At 43.3% G+C, this 16565-nt stretch overlaps 1 protein-coding gene across 3 annotated transcripts; it reads right to left on the bottom strand.

Moving 5' to 3' along the window:
- Positions 1-92: 92 nt before the first annotated feature.
- On the bottom strand, positions 93-15455 carry ZFAND5 (zinc finger AN1-type containing 5). Of its 3 annotated transcripts, none has more exons than XM_059833472.1 (6): positions 15419-15455; positions 11659-11816; positions 11131-11242; positions 10616-10713; positions 1974-2099; positions 93-1717 (listed from the first exon to the last, which is right to left on the bottom strand). In XM_059833472.1, exons 2-6 carry the CDS (start codon positions 11807-11809, stop codon positions 1569-1571), a joined length of 636 nt encoding a protein of 211 aa, XP_059689455.1. In that variant the 5' UTR covers positions 11810-11816; positions 15419-15455; the 3' UTR covers positions 93-1568. The 3 variants fall into 3 exon arrangements, with proteins under 3 accessions (XP_059689455.1, XP_059689457.1, XP_059689456.1); XM_059833474.1 differs by lacking the exon at positions 15419-15455 and adding an exon at positions 13810-13847; XM_059833473.1 differs by lacking the exon at positions 15419-15455 and adding an exon at positions 13614-13638.
- Positions 15456-16565: the final 1110 nt, after the last annotated feature.

Below are 16565 nucleotides of genomic sequence, written 5' to 3'. Positions count from 1 at the left end.
ATACTAACTTTGCACCTCAACCTCTACAAGGACACCTTGTGATTACAGCAATAACTAAAACCAATGAACTATCACAAAAGGAAGTATTTCCTTCTGTACATGATTTTTATTATTTACATAATACAATACAGGATAGATGCTGGGTAGCATGATTATGTGCAATACATAAATATGAACTATCTGTACATGTTTGCATATCTAATAACTCAGAAGAACAAAGTTAGAAGCAAAAACCTGATGCTTTTAATAGTGAAGTAAAAACTAAGACTGAACACTGCAATCAAAATCAGAAGGTCAGGAGTAGCGCTTTGTGTACATACATAACTATTTACAGATGAGAACAGGCATTACCACAACACTAGTCTAAACTGTACTTGTTTATATAAAAAACACAAGTTTCATACATCACAAAAAACCCCTTCCATTATAACACAGAAGTGATATTACCAGACAAGCATCAGTGAAGTATACTGTCTTTTCTAGAGTTGTTATTGTACAATGCTGTAGATAATGCAGCCCATGCAATACACCCAAGAACACTACAGTCCTACACCCAAGTACAATTAAAAAATGATAAAGCAGCCCTCCAAGAGTGGTGCCAGGTACCACTTAAGTCTACAGCAGCCATGTTGGGTATGGTTTTCCATGCAGAACAGTGCAATTGTTACATTTAAAACTAGAAAAAATTAACTCCTAATATTCTTTTGAACTCAGAACACACAGAACCTAAGTAGTATATGAATAATAAACTGCTCTAATAATTCAGAAACTTACTCAGACACATGTTGCTTGATAGAGCTGCTGTGGTATGTCTGAAAATATATGTAACATTTTTTTTGTAAACCAATCTTACAATATTGTGCTACACAACATTTTTAGCTATGCAAGGAAAAGCAGACAACTCTGTTGCAGGCCAGTACGTAAGTGCCTAGCAGGACATTTCCTTTGGGAACCTACTTTCATGGTTCTAAAGTTAACGTAATCTTTCCCAAAACAGTTTTCTTGTCATACGTATCTGATTTTTTTTTCTATTTTTCCCACAGCAACTGCTAAGTGCTTTCCTTAAATATGGCACCAACACTCGATCTCATTCTGCTGGAAAACAATGGAGTGTGGAAACTAAAATTACAATGAGATTTTAAATGATAGAAGTAGACTGCCAACCTTTTTGATGTATCCTTCTCCAAAACAGGCATGTAACACTAGCCAAAGATCATATACCTCAAACACATCTCAAAAGGCAGATCCGCTGCAAATATGCAGATAGCATACATCTGTTTGGCACATGTAAACTAGGGTCTGTCCTCTGTGCATCTGTATTCCTATACAGGTTTCTGATCATCCAATTATATTCTGGGGAGGGCATACATATTTTCAAGGGCTGTATCTATCCAATCCTGCCTGTAACAAACATCCAATCATTCTGAAATATCATTAAGACAGACACAACTAAAATAAAAACTTCGGAGAACAACAGAAAATGGCCATGCACCTGCTCTTTCATGTTTTCCTAGGATATATTAAAAACAAAACAAAAAGTCCGTCAGTCTTTTCACAAGCAGGTTAATTTATATTCTCTGGATTTTTTCAGCCACCACAACTGGATTCTCTTTCCTGATTTTTGCTGCAGCTTCTGCTTTGTAGTCGTACGGGCAGTTATGCTTGTCAGAATAACGGTGAAGTCCACAAAATAAGTTTCCACATCGGCAGTCAAATCCTGTACATCGAAAAAGAAGCAACATCACTAGGAAGCTTCATATTTAATTAAGTTGTAAATTAAGGGCTTAGTCACTACAAAGGGGTATGTTTATCTACTCTAACATACAGAGTAAGACAAAAGTACAGCTGTACTAAGTTATTTGGATTCTGAAGAAGAAATTAAATTTAATGGTACAGATACTTCATCAAGTTTAATCTAGCAAGAGGCAACTAATCATACAGATCTGTTCAGAATTGACAAAGTGTTCTCATACCTGTAAGGCCAACCTTCTTTCTGCACATGAAACATCTGTTCTTCTTTGGTTTCGGCAGTTCAGGAGCTCTCTCTTCACTCTGTGAAGTACTAGGCTGAGAAACTGATGGGCTTGGTTGAGTAACAACTGGTAAAGCAAGTGAAGGAAATAAAGGTTAAGTTTCCTTTTCTTGACTTCACTAGCATGCATGTATTTCTAAAGGATTAACTCCCCCTACTAACACCCTGATGTTTGTTGTCTGAAGTACTACATGGATTAATCTACGAAAATGTAAACCAGAAATAGGAATTTTTAGGTACTCTATTGGTCCCTTTTGGCTCTACACAAGATAAATCAGATTTTCCCCACAGTTCCACCAGCTAGAGAATATAGCTGTAACAAGTAAGTGCCTTATACAGGTGTTAAGGGCTTGGGAAGCACTGCCAAAGTTCCATGTACACATTTAATATTAAAAAAATAAACATATGATCAAGTAACATTTAATCTAAAACAGCAACAATATTGTCATGGCTAAACTCACTGAACAGAGGTCATACCCGTAGAGAATATAACTAAGAGGAATATATTTTAGAAACAAATGAAATTCAATGATGTGTTACTATCATAGTACAGGGTTACTCTGCCATTACACTTGTGAAGTCAGATGCCTAACACAGTTCACCAAGACAGCAGCCAGCAAGCCACTGCTTCTGTGACAGGTCCAGAACACAGCTACAAAACAAACACAGTTCAAAAGAGCCCTTGTGTTTTCAACAATTTCAGTAATTTAAAGAACTAAGTGCAGATTTACATTGAATATCTGTATTTTTTTACTGTATTCAGCCTTAGTGTTCAAGCAGGTATAGTCAAAATGAGTCACTTTTCAATTGCCTCTGTCATGAACACCTTCAGACAAACCTGAATCACCTTTTACTTAAGTTCTCTGAAGGATAAAAATTTGTCCTTTTATAAACTTTAGTGAATCTGTTAATTTTGTTTGAAAAAATACTTTTTTTAATAAAACTTACTTTTTAATATCCTCTTTATATCCAAACTGGAATGGAGGAAAGCTGAGAGAGGTGTGTTTGTACTCAACTGTAATACCTGCTCCTGGTACAGTTTTCCTGAACACTCCCAGCTGTATCATGACATCTATTGTTCTAAAATAGAACAAACTGCAAAATGCATTCCAGAATAAATGGAGTATATAAGCTTTAAGGACTTATTTGTAATCAACTTTATGCACACAAATAGGATTTGTTAGTTGAGATTCTTTTGGATCAGTAAGTGGTATATCCTGTGAAAAGTGGATTTTCTCCAGGCTTGAAGAAACAGTTATGTTGACTGTTTTTCTATCTTTACTCTTCATACTTGTTCTTTAAAATTGCGTTTGCATAATCATGTTCATAGGTATTCTAAAAACCAGCTTACTACTACCACTAACACGTAGAAAGCCTCACAATTCACAGTGCAACAAGACAGACCCCAGTCAGGACTTCATAATCTAAACAAGGTTTAAAAGTGACAAGCTCTCAGAGGTAAGAGGGAACATTCAGTGCTAATCACCAAGAAATTTCATGCAGTAAAACAATGGTTGCTAGTATTTTCGTATACTTTACTTATACATTATAGCAACAGTCCTAATAAACAACTAAGGCCATTTACCACCTTTATTTTTTGTCACCTTGCATGGACCTTTTTCTAAAAGATTTGGGAAGTTCAGTGTCAGTGTTATTTGGCCATGTCTGAGGGATAAGAAAGCTATTACACACTAGCACTACAACCACTACTGCTATTGGTACTTTTTGGAGTAATTTCTGCTACTGCTTTTGGCTTTTCGAGAAAACAATTTCTTTGTCTTGATTAACATTTTCTAGATTAACAGATACGATCCTCTGAAGTTGTCTTTAAATCCCAAGGAAAGGAGTGTTCAGCATCAGTTAATCTATTTGAGAGCCTGTGACCAAAGACCAGGTTAGAAACAGCAATATTACAGTGTAAACCTGTTGGATACTATGCACCTTGGCTAACAGCCATCAGCTATGGCCTCAAAAAAAAAAAGACCAAATACTTCCCAAAAAAGCATGGTCAAACTCCTTTTAGATTTGTTATATTGCTAATCTGTTTAAAAATGAAATGTTAATCATAAACCATGGCAGATGAAAAAGAGGATGTATAGCTAGCCAGGGGGAAGCTTCATCTGCATCAGAATCAACTTATAAATACGAGCCCTCGGAGCATGCATGCTGTTTCAATCAGATGCAAAAGAAAATGCAGAAGGGGCAAATCAACAGTGAGCTAAATAACTGAAGTCACTCACAACATGCACTAAGAGAAAATGAAAACAAGATGAGGAGCAACCTTTATCACTGACTAACAGTAGAGGCACATTTCCTGAAAGGGCTGCTGAACAGGATCCTTGCCCCACAACTAAAACATGTTCCAAGAAGGAAAATCAGTACACAACACGCAGTAATGGGCACTAAAAGGTCCCAAGACAAGATGCGACACAGCCCCCTAAATGCAAATTAAAATGTTCAATTTATTACTCTCCATGAATAAAGGATTCTCCTATTCTTTTAGGCCAACAGAGTTAAGTCTGATGATGAGTTTTTATCATGTTAAACCTTCATGAATGAGCTTCTGAGTAATGGCTGGGACAGAGGCAAAGCTGCCTACCCTGTCCCTTACTTAAGGCTCAGACAAAAACCCCTTTTTCATCAACCTGTGGCTCAGATGAAAAAATACTGTACATTGTAGTTGTCCTGCCATGACATGAGGAGCCGATATAAATTCAGATACCATCCTGACAACTGCTTGTCATAAAAGGCTTCATTTAGCACAGAAGCCAGTTCCAACCAGGCAAGTACAATTCCACTCCTCAACATATTGAATTAATTTTATGGCAGAAATCACACAGCGTTAATCATCAGGCAAAGTGCTCTAAATGATTGCTGTATGATAACCATGGAATGAATAACTGAACAAATGCTGAAAGTTGGAAAATAGTAGTTACCAGTACCTGAAGACCTACCTCCTCAGTAACAATGTTCAGATAAAGCAAACCCCTCACCACTAAAACAGGTTTTATCACTTCAGAGTTCGCATTAGCATGTACCTCTCTCCATCACTTTCGTCATCTCCCTTCCCAACCTATGGCTCAAGAGGTTTCCTAAACAGGTTACTTCACTTGAATTTTACCAGACCAGTTCTCCTATTACAAAGCCAGACGAACTTAGGAGCAACAGATTTTCATAACTGGGCAGGCCTTTATTAACTATTAACTTGGTCCTAAATTATTACCCTCAGGCACTGTAAGATGTATTACCACCATGCACAAGGAAGACTATCACCAATCTGCTAGGATAATAAAGACTAACATAATCCTAGTGTTGGAAAGGTGTCTGAACCCCCCCCCAAAAATACAGGCATTGCATCATGAATTTGGGAAAATTTCCTTCATGTGCAGTCTGAAGATAAGATGCATCCTTACAAAAGGCATGTGGGAACAGCAAGGCCACTGACGGGAGAAGCTAGCCCCATGCCACAGCATGACAGCTACCCCCAACCTATATGCAAAAAGGTCCTACCAACTGGAAAACAAAGGTCTTCTCAGATCCCAAAGTATTAAGCCACAGCAACTATGTGGGACTGCCACTCAAAATTAAAAATCACTCTAAGAACAGGATTTTTAAAACCGACAGTAGTTTTCCCTTACATAAACCAGTATGGCTGCTGCAAAAGAGCATGCCTACAGTAGGTATTTTCCCACTGAGACTTCACACTGGAAAGGAGCAAATCCAATGTTTCAGTTGAACAAAACCTGATGAAACTAAAGTAATATACTTTTTAACCCTCCCCATAGCAAGAGTGACCAGACGGGGCTACCAAAGTAACATCAAGAAGTTTTTAGAAGCTTCTCTGAGTAAACAAAGATTAACCAAAATAAGATCCCAACAGCTTCAACTGCATGACTTTCATGGTACTAGGAAGTTGTAAGCATACTAGTGGAGCAAAGTCTTGAAAGCATAAAAAAATTGATTTAAGCATTCTGACTTGATGAAGCTAACCCCCAACCACAGAAGAACTGGAAAAATTAAAACAAGAGAGAAAAAAGTGAGAAGTCATCAAAAAGACATTAGACTGCAATTCTGCAGTACCGGAGCAGAAAGCTGTACTAGAGATTGTACAATCCTTCTATTGCATATTAAGACAATGGACTGGTATACAAAATTCTAGTCTGAAAAGATGGACAGTACTTATTATGCTTTGTCAAGCTTCCTGAGCATAAATACTTTATTCTTCAGGAACTACAATTGCTATGCCAACACAGGTGCCCATGATGAAAGGCTGCAGAATAAACTTCCATCATGTTTCATTTCATGCCAAAGAAAGGGAATAGAAATGTTCTGCAGCGTACCACTCATCTCCCACATTCCTAAGAGGCATATTGAGTATTTTTACTGTTACATTAACACAATGTAAAGATACCCCAGTTTCAGTATCACACAGAAATGTGGTTTAATTTGGTCACCACGAAGACTTGATGTCTGTGGTATACTGCTGTTAAAGTAAAATAATAATAGCATCCTATCACCAATGAGCACAGGACCAACAGTTGGGTTCCCAGTCTTATTTTCCAAAGCAGACAGCTTCAGGGCTTAGGAGAGACTACTGCTTCAATTTCAGAACTGTTTCAGCCAGAGGCATCTACGGAAGCTACAGCAGACATGGGAAACATGAAGATGAGCTAATTATTTTCAACACAAGACAGAGTTGTTATATCAGCCACAATAGCCACAAAGGAACCATCTACAGATAGCAACACAGTTAAAATACTATAGCCACGTGTGAAAACAAATCAGAATTGACAAGGCACTCATTACAACAAGAGCTAAGGAAAATCCGTAGTTACCCTCTTGAGCCTACCATATCTCATAAGCCAGATGTCTAGTTGGCATCTTACTCACAATATTACCTGCAACACACTGTACAACTCACAGATGAAACACACTGGTTCCATTTACAACGTAAGTGAGGGTAACCCATAACAGGGTCTCAACCTGAATGCAGGACAGCTGTAAAATTACTCTAATCAGATTGGGTTGGTAGAAAGCTAAGAGAGAAGTGAGCCAACTATTGCCTGCTGTCTTCTGAAGCTGATTCATTCAGTAACAGAAAGGGTAAGCTACAACATGGACGTAATACACAGTAAGTTAAGAGTATTTGGGTATTTTTTAAATATATAATTTACACAAGACCATAATCAGTTCAGTTTCTTCAGTGAACTTTTCAATCAGTTCACTTTCTTTATAAGCAGTGCTACTCTGCAGCTGTGGCTTCACAAAATGATAGCTAATCACACTACTCCCCAAAACAGAGCTATTACTCAGTTTAAAAAACAAAAACAAACAAAAACCCCCCAAGCCTCTGATACACACGCTGATACTAATTGCGTCTGGACACACTGACAGATCTGACTGAACGCTCATCATTCAGCAAGGTAATGACCTACAAAGCGCAAGAAAATGCTAAAAATATGCTGTAACGTAAAACAATATGGTTGTTTGAACAAACTTGTTTTCAAAGCAGTTTATTTTTAGTGGTTACTATGTAACTAAATTCTCTTTCTTGTACAGATATTATTTCCACTTGAATACCTGCTAAAAAAAAAAGGTTTCTTACAGAAGGGCTCCACTATGCCTCACTAACTTGGTAGATACATTGCTCTGATAGCATTAACACAAGAAAATGAAAGGAGTTCGCTAAGTTTTGCATTTCATTCCTGCAACTCAGCACAGCAAAAAAAGCAACTGTGAATCATATTTCTACAATGCTTTGGGTATAGTATGACTTCAGTCAAGACTGTATTAGGATTCAATCCTTAACAAGAAGTGTATAAACTTAATCAAAGTCTTACAAGAAGTATTTTGTAAACAGTGCCCACTTACGAATTTGAGTTTGGACATAAATGTCTTTAGAATCCTCTGACTAATGAGCAGTTCAGACACAGAACTGTACTGAACACATGCCACTGTTCAATTACAAAATTGCAACAAACAAGTACATTGAAATAAGATATTACAAGTTACAAGAAAACATAGCACGTTAGACATATGAATTGGAACCAACTAAGTCAGTTACATCCATCATGCCTTTCTTCCCTCAAATGTTAAGATACAATTAATCATCTTAGCACCAGCTTTGTTCTGAATGAGAATCCAGGCTGCAACTTCAACCTGTGCGAAGAAGAAACAAACCCAAAAACACAAAAAAACCCTAAGAAAAACAAGCCTGTTAAGCTTCATTGTTCTCAACTTTACCACCTTCTCAAGTCAGTTGCTTCAATTCCAAGAGCAAACAAGTATAATTCTATGCTACAGACTGCTAAAAAAAATAATCAGTTGACGAGATGCAATTCTATTTTTAACTTTCTGGCTTGTAAGGGTAATATCCAAAATTTCATTTGCTAATGAAAATCTGGCAGAAAAGAATGTGACTTCATACTGTTGAAGAAATTAAAAGGAAAGCAAGCTACTGTGCTTGAAGGCTACATTGTTTGTTCATAATCTGTTACTATCTGATAGATGGCTATGACATTCAGTTGCTAGTGTCAGACTGTGCTTACAACTAGACTGTATTTTCATTAGCAACTCCATGACTGTGGCATATCTTAGAGACTTACACCTCATAGAAAGTATTAGTTTTGTTGTTATGAGGTGATGTGAATTATTTACCATTGTTTCTGTTCTTCCTTGAGAGAAGAGACCAACACATATTGGATGCTGCTGGAAAAAGGGAGAGAAGAAAATGCTACTAGTCCAGACACGACAGGGGTTTTTATAAAAAGTCTAGGTCAGCTTCCCTTGCCTGAAAGACAGAGACCAATGTACCTCTGAATACAGCCAACATGTTGTTTATTTTAGACGTCCAACAAACCCTAAGAATAGTATATAAGGTCACTATCCTACGCTGTCTACAATCTGTGCTAAACTGTAACACTTAAAAAGAGAACTCAGGCATTAACAGCAGCTGAGGCTGTCTCACGAATTTACAGGTATGTACCCAGGAAGGCAGTTTTGTTCCACCAGTGTTTTCCAGACATGTTTAAGTTCTCTAATAGTTTTTCCAGTGATCTCTACACAAGATTGTAACAGCTTTTACTGGTTTCAACCTGCAGGATTATTTACAGGAACACAGAAGTATCTTGAGCTGCTTTTGGATTTTTTCCCCTAATCTAATCAATAGGGTGCTATGTGACACCACCTATCATGCAGTTGACCCACAGTACCTGAAAAATATGTCAATAATAACTGAAGATTGTCTTTTACACCTGGCAAAACAACAATTTCCTACTGGCAGTTTTAATAAGAGTCAAATCACCTATTATTTCACCACTGCTACCATTTTATATATCACTCTTTCCTGCTTGCCACATTTGAGGTAGGAATTCATAACAAGGCAAGATGGGTTTATAAATATTGTAGCAAAATCTAAATTATTTCTCAGCTACATACAGAAAGCCTCTTCAGATGACATCAGTCACAGGAAGTTAACACTTGCAAAGACCTCCTCTCAGTCTATACATAATGAAACACCCAATACAGTGTATAACTACTTGAGTTCACGTCACAGAATCTTGACTTAGCATCACTTATTGCAAATGGTAAAATCCTCTGTACAAATACTTAGCAATTAAATATCAGGTGTTAGAGCAGTCTTTACTGGCAAAGATATATCTAGGTAAAAATCACTTTTATACAGTGCTGAGTAGCACGATCAGCAATTTCACCTAAATTCAGAACTTAAAAAGATGAATTTCATCTTCAGCTTGAGTGAACAAGCTTCCTACTAAACATCAGCTTTTAGCGTTTTAAGACTGTTTCAGAACTGTTAAATTAAATAAGTGTGGATACATATAAGTACAAAACAAGCGTGTTAAGATACCCATTTGAACAAATTGATACGAATTCAATCACTCACTAGTTGTAGTTAAGAAAGCTGCCCCTCCCTGCCTCCCTCCAAGAAATAGTTTACACTTTAAAGTTTAGCTACTACCACTACAACTTTCCAGTACAAGAATAAAACTTTTAAATTGATAATTCACACCCAGCAATTAAGGCTGCAAGTATCCTACACCTGCGGAACAATGCTTTGATTACATCTATTGATTACTCAATTAGTTCAAGAACCCTAAACAGCTTTTGTTGGTATTTTTCACACCATGTATTCGATTCCCCCACAGCCTCAACTCTTCTGTAGAATGGAATTTATTAAGAACTCCATTCTCCAAACGCAACAAGCCATTTCGACTGTCATGAGTCAGCAGGAATTGTACTGCTACATAGAAATCTCAACGTTTTGACTTGAAAACTGAACACCCTGCCCAAATGCAATTTTAGAGTGCCTTACTTTTAAAACCAAAGGATTGGGAACAAAAATCACCCTCACAGGTGTTGATCTTTTTTACTACACTGAACATGCATCTTAAAACCCTGCTGTGGCACTAGTCCTTTTTCTTGATTCTGATGAGAGAGTACTCAAAAAGCATCCTCAATCTTCTCAACAGTTCCTCAAGACCATCACCACAACAGAAGTTGCCTACTTTGAAAGCGAACAAACCACCAGCTTCCGTTAAGCCACCAGTTACTTTGCAAACATACCTGGCTCAGTCTCTGTTTTCGGCGTTACTTTTTCCTCTCTTGAAATGCTCATTTCTGTCATTTGCTGCGTTACAGGCAAAGCGGCAACAGGCACATTTCTGTTTAAGTACAGCAAAACACATAATTTACATTAGTTTTGCATTCATAATAAAAGCTTAAACTATCCAGACCCATTAATAAACTACCTGTTCAATTACTACTGATACACATTCTTGACCTCTGCCTTCTACTATCTTCAGAATACATTTTTTACTCTATTTTAGTTTCCCTAGAAGAAAACAGGCAAACCTGAGGCAAGTATTGCTCCAGATAAATCAAAGCCATCCTTTTAAATGTAGCAGTCCAACACTATTTTAATCAGTTCCCATTTAGAGAGATTCATAAAGCACTGTCACGTAAGACTGTCCCTTTTTCCTCTGCAGAAACTCACTGCAATAGGGCAGGATTGCTGCAGGCCTTCATCTTGCTGCACGCTCACAGCTCATTCAAACCTCAAAGTAATACCTTCATCTTACCTTGATTTTTCAGATGTGCTGCCAGCAGCACCTTCACAGTTGTTTAAGCTAGTGTCTGCTCTCTGTACAGATGCAGAGTCTGAGGTAGGACTGTTTGAACCACTGGCTGTTCCTATATAACAAGAATTTGACAAGTTAATGATGAACAAATTGTAGAATATATGTTAGTAAAATAGTCTCGTATACAGCTATGAACTGTCTGCATACAATCTTCACTGCTACTGCATATTACTTTTTACTTAAAGACAGACTATACTATTAACAACCGAAATACAGAAATTGTATAACAATGTGCTAACAGGGGAGGCTAAGTGGGAAAGCAAGTTATGGCTGAATGCCAAGCAGACCAGAAAACATTACACAGAAATGTATTTTTATCTTTGCTGTGATTTACAGCAGTATTGTCTTTGATATTCATTGTTTTAGTACACAGCTTTCAGAAGTTCTCCTGAAAAATATTCCGGGATTCCTCATCATCTTCTGTATGTTTTATTTTAAAAGAAGTGGAACGCCCCCCCGCCCTCTTACCCATTGGGCTGATTCTGCCACTATTCTGCTGTCGCTGGAGATGCTCTTTGTAGCAAACAGAACACATCCCATTTGTCCTAGGATTTCCATAAAATCCACATCCTGTACTACACAGCATGGGCCCTGGGGTCTGGTTTGTCTCCTGAGTCATCTCGATGCTGTAAATAAAACCAAAAACTGCATTAGGGGCTGGCATGTCACCAAAATCAATTACAGGGTTATAGAATCAAAGTATGTCTGCTCACCCCAACCCTCAGAAGTGATATCAGCATTCTTAAAGAGGGTTATATGGATGTTAATATACCATTCGATACTGCAATTGTATTGCTAAGTAACATCGTTATGAACCTTTAAGAGAAGAAAAAGTGTCATCATACTAATACTGAGAAATAATGTACTTGCTGGGCACTGAGCTGCATGTGGTTACAACCAAATTCAATTTGACAGCAAAAAGAGCCCTTTATTACCAACCTCTGAGCACTAACAGGGATATGCAGAAAAAGCAAGACCAAGTTCATATCTACTAAACAGTTCTGGCAAATAACATAGCTTATTTTTTCCCCGACTCCAGCAGAAGAGCCCCACTTTTTCCGTCAGGTTGATCTTGCATCAATTTGATGCCAATTCCACTATTAGTAGTTCCTACTCTCACAATACATCTGTCAAACAGAACAATAAAAATCCCTGAAGTATTGGCAGCAGCCATTTAAAGTCTGTATTCCTATCTTTAGAAGGAGTTCCCAAAACAAGGCCATGAACACTGCTTGAACTGTGTATGAAACCCGATACTGAGTACAACGCTGCAACAACAGATGTACAATGGGCCCTTCAACTGAGAATCTAAAGAGCATTTCTGAAATAAAAGTTTAGACTGCGTCATACTCTTCCAAGAGAAATAAAATTAACAATTTTAAACTATTGAATATGTTCTATTACACAGCCTACACATTTTTTAAAAAAGCCAGTTAAATCCTTTGTCTTAATAAAGTTACAGCAAGACTTCTGAACCTCCCAAAGGCAGACAATGCTAACTCTCTGACAGAAGCTGCAGAAGTTAGGAGTAAAAATACTTCACCTTCACTGCTGGTTAACCTCTGCAAAACAAGGTTAGTAGAAAAACTGAACAGCAACCAAATCCTCGATTCCCAAGGGCAATAAAACTGGAACACAATAATCAAGGAATCTGCTACAAACTGGGGACATGTAAGAATACAGCACTTGTCCTCCCAAAATTTATATTTAGTAGAAACACTGTACATGGCACCTGGAGACATTTTAGTGTAATCTCTAGATTGCTTTCTTCCTGTTCAGGAACAATCACAGTAAGATAATGACTGCTGATGCTTGTGAGAAGTCAAAACCAAGGAAAGCAAATTCATTACAGTATACAGAGAAATACTTCTTTTAATTAAGAAATCCCACACTGCAACCAGTAAACTTACATTCCACTAGTATGACAACTGCAACTGACAGCTGCCCTTGTCCAGTTAAACTAAATTTCTGGGATCAAAGTAAACCAAGAGCATGAGGAAGTAAACAAGCAAAATTCACCTGCTTGCCTGGTCACAGGACCTCATTTTGCAGGTATAAACGGTTGCATTATTTATGCCTTTATAATATAGGTATAAATAGTTTCCTTTCAGGACTACAAAACAGGTTCACACTTATGCTGATACAGTTTTACAGCCATACACACCAGCCAAGGGAGTCAGAAGAAACCATGACCCACCTAGAGAAATCTAAAAAAAAAATCTCATCATCTCTACTGTAGGCCTGTCTATATAACACAAATAAAGACTGTACTTCTGCCCTTTTATTAAGCAGCTAAGTTCAAAGTGCTATCAAACACACTGCCACCACCAACCTCCACTTTCAAATTAGCAAGTGGCAAAACGCGTTCACGGCGCGCTACATCTAGCTTTAGGTGCTCGTGCTAGCATTAACCTACTACAAACCAGAGTCTCCGCAGCTCCTTTGTCAGCACATTCCTCCACCGCTTGAATTGCATGCCCCTAATGGAAAGCTCAAATGGTTGTTATCCAACGCTTAAGAAGTCCTGCTTTTCCCGGCTCTGGAAGGTGCCCCGGCTGTCACCTGTGTTTCTTCTACAAGCGCCTACCGCCGGCAGGAAACCAGCTGCCAGGCACTCACCCCGGCTGACCCTGCTACGGCAGCCTCTCCCACCGGCGCCACAGGCAGCTGACTCCCTCCTCACCGGCTCGGTCCTACCCCCCCGCAGGCGCAGTCCCCCGCAGCCGGGCAGGCCCGCCGCCGCGGGTCACGTGGGCGTGGGCCTGCGCTTCCGCCTGTCAGACGGCTGCGACGTGACGGGCGCGCGGGGCCGGGGCGCTCCGCCGGCCCGCGGCCATCAGCTCCGACCGGGGCCGCCTGCAGCCCGCCGGCTCCAGCGCGGCACACCGAGCCCCGGCGGCCCGCGGCGGCGAGAGCCGATTACCCGCTCCTTCCAGGGCGGAGCGGGGATTGCGGATGCTGAGATTCAGTCAAGAAAATGCAGCATCACCAGCCCGTCATCTCCAAGAGCCGTGCTCGCCGCCAGCCCGCAGCACGCACGGGGGACGGCTGGGTGTGATCCCGGGGCCCGGCGGGCGGCCACCGATTCACAAGTGCACCCCACAACCTTGGGGGTCGGTGGTTACACCCAACTATTCCCCTCTGGGGGGAGGAAACAGAAAGGATAGTAAAAAGAGGTCTCGTTCTACCACCGCGAGGAGCAGGTCCTAACCTCAGCGATGCTCCTACTTAGCCCTGGGACCTCCCGGCACGAAAAGGAGCCCTTTCATTCAGCGTGTGAACTCCAACAGCAACGCATGCCGCTCATCCTCACCGTTACCAGCGAAGCTCGGAGGGAAGCTTAAATCCCGTCAGCGGCCCAGGCCTCGCACCTAAGCCGCCTTTCCGCCCCCGAGGCGACGGCCGGGCCATCCCCGCAGCGGCGGGCACAGGCCGGCTGGCCCCCCCCGCAGGCCTCGACGCTCCCACCGGGCGATCCCGCGTTTGAGCGTAACGACGGAAATAAAGGCCCCAACGTCCACTGAAACCAACCGTAAAAACCGGGAGCTGCGTCAGCGATGGGCTTGCTGACCTAAATACTTATTTACCCCAAGATCCTCCTCTCGAAAGGGGACCACAACTACACAAGAGAAACACAAAAACGAAACAAATGGAAGGCTGCTCGGGGCGCTTGCCGCTGCACGGCCGCGCTCGGGGGAGGCGGGACGGAGGGGTCGATACGGAGAAGGCGGACCGACACCGGGCGCTTCCCGAGGAAGGTGAAGCCCGGCGGCGTGAGTCAGACAAAAGGGGAGCCGCTGCCAAGCGCCCGCAGCGCGGTACGTCTGAATTGCTCCCCCCGCCTCCGCTGCCGAGGACACCGAAACACAAAAGACCCGGACGCTGCCGGGCTGAGGAGCACCGACGGCGGGCGAGGGTGCCCAGCCGGGGCGGCGGGGCCGGGCCGCTCCTCGCAAACCCCTGAGTCACGCCTGGCCCGGACGTCGCCAGGCCCCGCGCCTCTGCCGGCCCCCACAGCCCCGGCGCCCAGGGAAACCTCATTGTCTCGCCGCCGGCGCTGCCCAGCACCGGGCCGGCCCGCGGCCTTCCCCCGCGCCAGGGACCGGGCGGAAGGAGGCCGCCGGTAGAGGCGGAGGGGCCGCCCGCAGGGAGGCCCGGGCACCCCCCGCTGCCGTGAGGGCCCTGGGGAGCCGCGCCCGGCCCAGCCCGCCGCCCCCCCCCCACCTACCTGTTCCCGGCGGGGGCCAGAAACCCCGCGGCGGGTGTCGGAGACGGCGCCGCGGGTGGCTCCGGGAGGCTGCCGGGAGAGCAGAGCAGGGGGCGGCGCGGGGCGCGGAGCTGGCGGCACCGCCGCCGCCGCTTCTCTCCTTTGTTCCCGCAGCAGCAGCGGCGGCCGTGTCGGCAGCGGCGGCGGCGCGAGGCGAGACGCGCCGTGCGTGGGGGGCGGGCGGCGGGAAGGCGCAGGAGGGAGGGAGGCGGGGAGGGGGAAGAAGAGGAGGAGGAGGAGGAGGAGGAGGAGGAGGGAGCCGTGCCCGCCCTCCGGCCCCGGCTCCGGCTCCGCCTCCGCTTCCCCCCAGGCGCCGCAGGCCGACGAAGCATGCGCACTGCCGCCCAGGGGCGGTGTGGAGCTGCGGGGGGGCGGGAGGAAGGCGCGCACGAGGCGAGGCGGGAGCGCGCGCTGCGCCAGCCCGTACTGGTGCCGCCGCCGCCCGCGGGGGCGGGGGAGGACGCCGTTCCAGGCAACGTCACAGAGCTACGTCTGCCCCGGGAAGGAGGAAAGGAGCCAGGGAGCCGTGTGCAGAGCGGCAGCCCCGCCCCGCCCGGGGGCGTGGCCGTGGCTGCGTGAGGCGGCCCCGGGCTGCGGGGGCGGGGCGGGTTTCCCACGGGCGGAGCGGCTGCGGGCCCCGCGGCTTCCGGGTCCCGGCCGGGGGCCGCGCGGGTGCCGCGGCGTCGGCGCGCTGCCGCGTTTCGGAGGATCGCTGCGCTTACTTCGGCCTCTGCACGTCCTCCTTGTGAGCGCCCTGGCTGCATCCCGTGGCTCTTGTCTGCTCGCAATTTCTTACGCGTAAAGCGGTGCTGAGTGTACGGCACATGAGTACTGGGCAACTCTTGAGGGGCTGTCAGCCCCCACGAGTGGGCTGTGGCGACAGAGCAGCCTAGGAGGCGGGGGTGACTGCCTGCCGGGTGGGGGTTCTTTCTGCTAGATGTCGGTGCAGAGAAGCCAGTCCTGCTTGTTGTGAGCTGTGCTGATGTAAAATTCTTGATTTTTCCTGTTTGTAAGATGTACTCTGCATTCAGGTTTGCAAATTTGTGGGTCGTTGAACCTCAAGATTAAATATTTCTGTACTTCCGCATAACCACGCTGTGTTTCGAAC

Source organism: Gavia stellata, chromosome Z, assembly GCF_030936135.1.
Source record: "Gavia stellata isolate bGavSte3 chromosome Z, bGavSte3.hap2, whole genome shotgun sequence".
Taxonomy (NCBI): domain Eukaryota; kingdom Metazoa; phylum Chordata; class Aves; order Gaviiformes; family Gaviidae; genus Gavia; species Gavia stellata.
The sequence above is the reverse complement of the archived record's forward strand: the minus strand, read 5'-3'. Positions and strand labels throughout refer to the sequence as shown.